This window comes from Euphorbia lathyris, chromosome 9, assembly GCF_963576675.1.
Source record: "Euphorbia lathyris chromosome 9, ddEupLath1.1, whole genome shotgun sequence".
In the NCBI taxonomy this organism is placed as follows: Eukaryota; Viridiplantae; Streptophyta; class Magnoliopsida; order Malpighiales; family Euphorbiaceae; genus Euphorbia; species Euphorbia lathyris.
This window is the reverse complement of record NC_088918.1, coordinates 20105662-20114636: the sequence shown is the minus strand read 5'-3', so window position 1 is coordinate 20114636 and position 8975 is coordinate 20105662. Positions and strand designations below refer to the sequence as shown.

At 32.3% G+C, this 8975-nt stretch overlaps 1 protein-coding gene across 1 annotated transcript; it reads right to left on the bottom strand.

Moving 5' to 3' along the window:
- Nucleotides 1-968: 968 nt before the first annotated feature.
- On the bottom strand, nucleotides 969-6739 carry LOC136205159 (putative UDP-glucuronate:xylan alpha-glucuronosyltransferase 4). The gene is made up of 2 exons (XM_065995649.1): nucleotides 5885-6739; nucleotides 969-2021 (listed from the first exon to the last, which is right to left on the bottom strand). Exons 1-2 carry the CDS (start codon nucleotides 6576-6578, stop codon nucleotides 1123-1125), a joined length of 1593 nt encoding a protein of 530 aa, XP_065851721.1. The 5' UTR covers nucleotides 6579-6739; the 3' UTR covers nucleotides 969-1122.
- Nucleotides 6740-8975: the final 2236 nt, after the last annotated feature.

Sequence of the window (8975 nt, the reverse complement as noted above, 5' to 3'; positions counted from 1 at the left end):
TTATTCGTATTAATTAATGTTCAATTTATTCAATTTTTAGATTATTGATTTATTAAATTTATAGTTTGTTAAATTTGTAATATTTTTATTTATTTATTGATTCTTAACGGGTAAGGATACCCGCGGGTACCCGCGAATTAAATGGGAAGGGTATGGGATGCAAAAAGTATACCCGTTAGGGTAATGGGACGGGTACAGGTAATTAAAAAATAAAAAAGTAAGGGTTTGGGAATGACATTACCCGCAGGTACCCTACCCGTTGCCATCCCTAAGGGAGGGGGGCTACACGGGACAAAAATAACGATACTCAAGGGCGGAGCTGCGGTTCTAATATTAGAGAATACAAGTTTTACAAATGAACAAGTAAAAACTTCATTTTTAATCTATTATGAGAATTTTGTAATAACATTCTAAGGCGCATGTAATACATCTTTCGCATTTAATTTATTTTTTGCAATCAAGTGATTAATTGATTACATTTTACGCAAGTTCAGAGAGCTAACTGAACATTTATGCAAGTTGAAGAGGTTATTGCGATAATTTGAAAATTCAGAGGGTCAATCAAGTATTTTGGACAAATTCAGAAGGTAAATGGTGTTTAAGCCAAATAATTAAAAACAACGTTTTCTAAAAGACTTCCTGAACCACTATAGTTTGCTTCAAAATAGGTAATCAATGCAATTTTATAATTCTAACCAAACACTATATTTTTAACAGTATAATCTAAAACCGTTAAATGTTGGTATAAAAAGCTAAATCAAACATCCCTAATTTGAAAAGTTCGGAAATATCTTTCATTTATTTTACCCCCCCTGTGAGTATTTGGCTGCTTCATTTTAAGTAAAGTGTAAACAATGTATGAAATGATGCAAATTTAATTCTAATATTTTCAAACAATATCAATTTTAATCATTCGCTATCGAAAATTTAAAAAAACCGATTTTATTGTTATGTAACAGTCAAAATCGGACATTTTAAATAAGTTTAGAACTTAAAATACACAAAAACCAGATCAAAAAAGGAACTTCATCGGACACGATGAAAGATTTTAGGGTACTTCTAAAGTAATACTCTGATCAATGAATCCATGACACATACTATAGGCAAAAAAAATAATTAGAATCAATCAATAATATTTCTCTGTCTAGGGTCTTTAACATTCATTTTCCAATGTTGATCAGGCAAACCTGCTTTCTTCGCAATCTTTCTCCATTTCCTGATTCTCGCATCCATATGCTGCGTCAGCCCACAATACTTCTGCAATCTCTTAGGCATTTTATCAAACACCTTCCACCACTTCATATGCGCCGAATCGCTAGCAAATTCATGTCGATCCACCATATCCCAATTACAATCATAATCCTTATAACACATCCACGGCTTCAATCCCAACAAATGAATCGCATAAACATTCTCCGAGATCTCACGATTCCGATCATCTCCTCTCCTAAACACCTTCAAATAATTCAATTTCGAAGGCAACCGATGCCACCATGTAAACACCTCATTCAAAAACCCTTGATCTCCTCCGTTGTAGGATTTCAATTTCGTAATCTTCGACATCAGATCGTTGAATTTACACTCGGATGGCTCGATCACCATTATCCCTGAATTGAACAGAACCTTGTCGTTTCCAGATGCGGATAATTGGGGGTAATGGAAGAAGGAATCGAGATTCCGGAGAACGACAATGTCGGAGTCGATGAAGATGAGTTTATCGTATTGTTTCAGTTGCCAGATTCTGAGTTTGCTGTAATTCCATTCGTTGTAGGAGTCTTTGCGGGCGAATGGGCTTCGGATGGGTTCGATTAGCGTGGTTTTCCAGCCGGCGGATCTTAATCCGCGGAGGGATTTTGGGGAAATTGAAGAATCGTGGAGAAGGATTAGGTCTTTTGTGGAGTTGGTTTGGATTATACTTTGTGCTAAAGCGATTGCGCCGCAGACGTATGCTTCGGAGGAATGAAGAACTGTTGCATATGCAAATTTTCGGTGGTAGTGTGCTTTATTCCAAGATTCATCACCTGTATTATTATAATATCAATGAAAATGTATTAGTTAAAAAAAAAAAAAACATTACACCATTTCATCCCAAACTAAAACTTCAAAATAAATTAAAATGATAAACTATTAAAATTATCCATTAGATTTTTAAACTAATTAAAAAGAAATCGTAACTATTTTATATAGACTGTAATAATATTTGTGTTGGTTCAAAATAAGATTGAAAAAAGATCTGAAATTATTTAATCGAATGATTTTCGATGAGACCTCAATTGAAGTTTTTATTTAGAATATGAATTCAATTGATGATTTTTGATTAATTCAAAGATGGGTTAAGGTGCAAAAATATAACGTTTTAAGTCATGAGCAATTTTACCCCTAACGTCTAAAATGATGCAATTTTACCCCTAACATTGAAAGTCAAGAGCAATTTTAGCCCTAACGTTGATAAATTGGGTCAATTTGAGAAATAATTCATCAAACTGTCTTCTCGGTCATGAATATTGTCATATACAATTCACATGTGCGTCATTTTATCAGTAACAAATCACAAACATATATAAAAAAATATATTGTTTTTTTTTTGTACGAATTAGACAAAAAAAATTAAAAAAATTCACCGAATTTATAAATATTAATCTCCAATTCTATTATTAAATTATAAAAAACATGAAATCCTTTTTCTTAAAACGAATTGATATGCAATTGATGCAGAATAAGGAACAAAGATATCTATGTTTTATAATAGTGCCTGAAATTGATCCAATTTATTAACGTTAGGAGTAAATTTGCTCTTGGCTTCCAACGTTAGGGGTAAAATTGCACAATTTTAGATGTTAGGGGTAAAATTGTCCCTGATCCAAAACGTTAAGGGTATTTTTGCACCTTAACCCTAATATTAATCATTTCAATGAAAATTTAATAAATTATTTTTTATCTAAATTCATATTTTTTTTCTTTTAAATAAAAGGCATAATACTCATTTCGCTCCCTAAGCTAAACTTTCAAAATCAATTAGAACTTTAAACTATCAAAATCATCAATCAGGCTCCTGAACTAACATAAAATCATCAATTGAGTCTCTATTCTAAACAAATATCATCAATTGAAGTCTCATCAAAAATTATTCAGTTGAACATTTTCAGACCATTTTTTCTAAACTCATTTTGAACCAACACAGAGATTATTACAGTTTATATTAAATAATCACAGTTTCTGATTTTATGATATGATAAGGATTCAATTAATGATTTTTACTTAATTTAAGAATCTGATTGATGATTTTAATAGTTTAGAATTCTAATTGTAAACTTTAGTTTGAGAACCCAAACGGATATAACGCCTAAATAAAATGAGGATCAATAGTACTTTTCCAATCTTACTATTTGTATTTCGTCTCTTGTAAATATTAAGGATATAGAAGCAATGAAAATAAATATATCACTCATTTTTAGGGATTGACTGTGTTTGCTTCTCCTTTTATATTTACTTCCTATTCTTTTAATCCAAACAATAAAATAAGTGTTGGATAAAAAATGAGAAACAACTGTTATTAAAAAATAAAACTAACTACTAATATTTACCAACGACAACAAATAAGGGCGTTTAGTTATTTACTGTTGCTGTTAGAAAGACTTAAGGGCCCGTTTGGTTGTTTGTTGTTGCTGTTATAAATTAATGTTTTCCCAAAAAGCATGGATTCTCAGATTTTGTAAAACACTATTTTTCAGCGATGAAAGGTAACATGAATTACCTAACCAAACACTTAAAAGTTTATATTTTAGAGTGAAAGACAAACACGAGTAGAAAAGGAGTCACCAAACACCTCCTTAATATTCTGGTTAAGAAGAGGATTTGAGAGTATTGTAATTAGCTCTTTCTTTACTAAGAAGGATTAAATTTGTTCCAAATCTTAATATTCCGAATTGAGGTGTTAAGTTCGAATCATTGGGTCTTAAGAGATGTTTATTTACCTACTTTTCTTCTCATGTTTTGATTAAGAACATCGTGAAAATTAGCTTTTTATAAAAACAGATAATTTCTACTTTAAAAATAAATAATTTTTTACGATCGTAAATAACAACATCAAACAACAGAAATGCTTGTTAATTTTAAAACTGTCAATATTACAAATAAAATTTTAATAATTAAAATATATATCACCCTTATAAATCTTTCTAAGAGAACAAGATGAGATTATTTCTCTGAAAAAACCCAAAAAATATGAGATTATTAAACTTTATAAAATCATGTTATCATTCCAAAGTCAAATTCTTATTTTCCAAATAATTCTTTCCTTTTCATTAATCATCCTCAATGCACCTCACCAAAAAAAAAAAGTCAATAGAAAACAATTCAAGCAACAATAAAATTTCATAAAACTAAGAAGATAATGTGTATTGCTTCAAAATAAAAAAGATAATTTGTAACACAAAAAATTATTTTAATAAAATGAAATAAAATTTGAATTATTTGACTAAATTAGTAGAAGAAATAATTAATTCATTATTACCTGTGCAAGGTTTTTTTAAGAATACCCAACTACTATTATTTATTAAAAAAAATTGACAAAATTATTTATTAAATTATTGAGTATTCTACTTGTTTACCTTTAATTAATCACTAAGATTACTTCAGAAAAGAGATTACTTGAACATATATATTTCCTTACTTTGACTTTAAATGCATCTAAATGAAATCCATATAAATAAGAATAAAATCTTTATACGTCACGAAATAGACGAGAGATTAAAATTGTCAGATTTTTTTTGAAATAGTTCTCTCTTCCGAGTTTGGACAAATCCAAATATAACGGTAACAAGTTTGGAATCGATCAATCGATAAACCCCGTAACCCTTTCTCTCCCTGTCTCTCTATATATATATATTGAAAAAATGGAAATTAAAAATAGAAAAAAATCTCTTTCTTTCTTGCCATATATATGCAAAGAGAAATGAATGTATACATTTCTCAAATCCAATGTATTATTGTAAGTATTTTTAGATATATATGCCCACTTATTAACTCTAATATTGCTGATGAAATCCTACCAAATCAATACATTATATTATATATTGCCAAAATATATTTAATTAGTTAACCAAAACCCCACCAACCCCTTTTCTTATTTCCTAATACACCATTTAGATTAGCTTAATTTTAACCTTAACCATATATATCATTTTTCTAAATTAACAATGTAATTTGCACTTTTCCACTATCTCATAGCTGTCAATTTCATGAATATAACACAATTTAGATAGCGAATGTATTTATCATTTTTGTGTCATTTAGGCTGAACGTGCATCTTAGAAATTCTTGAACCAGACTAAATATTCGGAAAAAAAAAAGATCCAGAATTAGATTGAACCGTTGACTTTTTCTATAGAACCGAACTGAATTGTACCGTTGACTTAATTAGGTACAATTCTGGAGATTTAAATTCCTAATATTACTGACTAAATATGTTGGAGATTCTAGAACCGGACCAAATATCTGGAAAAAAAGAACCAGAACCGGATTGAATCATTGACTTTTTTATTAGAACCGAATCGTATTGTACCGTTGACTTTAGTAGATATAATTCTGGAGATTTTCAAATCCCCGAATTGTACCCGAACCGTACTCACCTCTTATATTATATATAAATTATGTAAAAAAGATATAAATCAAATAACACGATAACCCGAATTATAATTTGCATTAAGGAGTCTGTTTAATGAGTTTTAGGTGTTTGGTTAGAGAACTATACATAAAAATATAGAAAATCTATGTTTTTTAGCAGCAAACAACAAACTTTAACAGTAAACAGCAAATAGTAGACAGATGAACTGGAGCTGAGAGAAAAGAAATTAGAAGGGAATATGATTGAACTAAAACACACCTGTCTCAGCAAAAGGAGAAGCAATCTGGCATGTTCCAACAGGCATTAAAATCTTCTGTTTCAATTTCTTCAAATCAGGTTTATACAACCAATAATCACCTACATGACTGACCATGTCATCACACCTGAACATCTCTTCCATGGGCCCACATGACCCCACAAAAACTACATACACCGTCCGATCCCCTCTCCCCGACCCCACCCCCCCATTCTCCACCACTAGATTCGCCACCACCAAATTCACCTGCAACCTAAACACATCCCTAATCCCCCTCTTCTCCCCTCCACCTCCGCCACAGGGCACCCTAGCCACCACCACGTCAAGCCCCCGGTACTCCCCCATCCGCCTCCGCGACGCCAACGGGATGTCCGGACACCGCGGTGGGCCCCACTTGGAGTCTTCATCAATCCATTCAGGGAAAAAGTCCTCCCATTTCTTGTCCTTAGAAACATGCTCAAAATCAATATTTACAGTCTCTACTGAATTAGAATTATTATGATGATGAGCATCACCACCGAAATTGACTAGACCAATCTTGATTTTCCGGCCGTCGAATTTTCCGGCGAGAAGCCTGTATAGAGGGTGAGTTTGGGGTTTTGGGGTGAAGGGGAAATTTAGGAATGTTATGTAGAGAGAGAAGAAGAAGAGATAGAGGATAACAAAGAGGTTTAGACATGATTTTTGAGGTCTCATGTTTTTAATTTTGGGGATTTAATTTGAAATTTGGTTTTTGAGTGAATTGAATTTATAGTAAGATGAAGAATTTAATTTATAAATCCAAGTTTTGATTTTTTTTATGATTTTTTATTTATTTAATTTGGTAAGAACAGATTGAGAAGGGAATTGAAAAGGGGTTGTGTATATATTCAGAAGGAGAGGTTGTGCGCATGGATGCACGTTCATTGTTTTTTCTTAGTCAAATTGTCTTTTCTAGCAACCTAACTCACGCGCCTTTTCAATTCTTGTTGAAGCGCGTGATCACTTTTCTTGTGAAAAAAATGGAATTTAAAAAAAAAACTCTATTGGTTGATGTTGTTTCAAAAAAACCATTGTGGTTTGTTATTAAAAAAAAAGAACTGTGGTTTGCGCCGTTACCCGAAAAATGAAAAATGGCTTAACACCGTTAAAATGCTGACGTGGTACAGGGGTAAAACGGGAAATCGATTTTTTTTTTATTTTTGGGTAATTAATTTATTAGTCCCTATATTTTGACAAAACACACTGTTTAGTCCCTGTATTTTCAAAAACACACACTAAAGTCCCTAACGTTTTTCTCGGTGAACTGTTTAGTCCCTAATGTTTTTCTTGGTGAACTGTTTAGTCCCTGCCGTTAGACTCTCATGAAGATTCTGTTAGTCAATTTGGATTTGTGTTCTTCTTTTCCTTTATTTTGCTTTCCTTTAAACTCTAATGCATCTGAAATCAACTTTGAGTGTTCTTGTTCTTAATTTTCTTCTTAATCGTTCAAATTCGTAAGCGTTGAGTCTGTTCTTTTTATTGTTCTCCATGCAAATAGCTTCTTCTTCTAAATTGGATTACTCTTCTGAAGTTTGAAGGTAAATAGTAAAGGGTAATTTAGTCATTTCCGAAGTCATAAACGGTAAAAAATGTAACAAACAGACGGAAGGACTAAACAGTTCACTGAGAAAAAGGTTAGGGACCTTACCATGTGTTTTTGAAAATACAGGGACTAAACAGTGTGTTTTGTCAAAATATAGGGACTAATAAATTAATTACCCTTTATTTTTTTCCCTCTTCTCTCTCCTCCTTCTTCCTTCTTCTTCTTCTTCTTCCTCCTTCTTCTTCTTCTTCTTCTCTCCTCTTCCTTCTTCTTCTTCTTCTTCTTCTTCTTCTTCTCCTTCTTCTCTCCTCTTCCTTCTTCTTCCTTCTTCTCCCCTCCTCCATTCTTCTTCTTCTTCTTCCTCTTCCTCCCTCTTCTTCTTCCTTCTTTTTTTTTCTTCCTTTTTTTAAGTTTCGGAAAATCTCCAGATTTCTGGAAATTTCCAGAAATCTGGAAATTTTCAGATTTCGAAAATTTCCAGATTTCTTCGAGTAAGGGAAATTTAAAAAAAAAGAATAGAAAAAGAAGAAAAAGAAGAAGAAGGAGTAAGAAGAAAAAGGAAGAAGAATGAGTGAATAGATGAAGAAGAAGAAGAAGAAGAAGAAGAAGGAGAAAAGAAAAAAGAAGAAGTAGGAGAGAAGAAAAAGGAAGAAGAACGAGAGAAGAGAAGAAGAAAAAGAAGAAGAAGAAGAAGAAGAAGAAGGAGGAGGAGGAGGAGGAAGAAGGAAAAAATGGCTTAACACCGTTAAAGTGCTGACGTGGCACAGGGGTAAAACGGGAAAATCGAATTTTTTTTTTATTTTTTTTATTTTTTTCCCTCTTCTCTCTCCTCATTCTTCCTTCTCCCTCTTCTTCTTCATTCTTCTTCTTCCTCCTCCTCCTCCTCCTCCTCCTTCTTCTTCTTCTTCTTCTTCTTCTTCTTCTTCTCTCCTCTTCCTTCTTCTTCTTCTTCTTCTTCTTCTTCTTCTTCTTCTTCTTCTTCTCTCCTCTTCCTTCTTCTCCCCTCCTCCATTCTTCTTCTTCTTCTTCTTCCTCTTCCTCCTTCTTCTTCTTCCTTCTTTTTTTTTCTTCCTTCTTTTAAGTTTCGGAAAATCTCCAGATTTCTGGAAATTTTCAGAAATCTGGAAATTTTCAGATTTCGAAAATTTTCAGATTTCAGAAATTTCCAGATTTCTTCGAGTAAGGGAAATTAAAAAAAAAAGAATAGAAAAAGAAGAAGAAGAAGAAGAAAAAGAAGGAGTAAGAAGAAAATGGAAGAAGAATGAGTGAATAGATGAAGAAGAAGAAGAAGGAGAGAAGAAAAAAGAAGAAGTAGGAGGAAGAAGAAGGAGAGAAGAAAAAGGAAGAACGAGAAGAAGAGAAGAAGAAGAAGAAGAAGAAGAAGAAGAAGAAGAAGAAGGAGGAGGAGGAGGAGAAAGAGAAAGAAGGAGGGAGAGAGAGAGGAAAAAAAATTAAAAAAATTCGAATTTCCAACTTTACCCCTGTGCCACGTCAGCATTTTAACACCGTTAAGCCATTTTCCGTTTTTC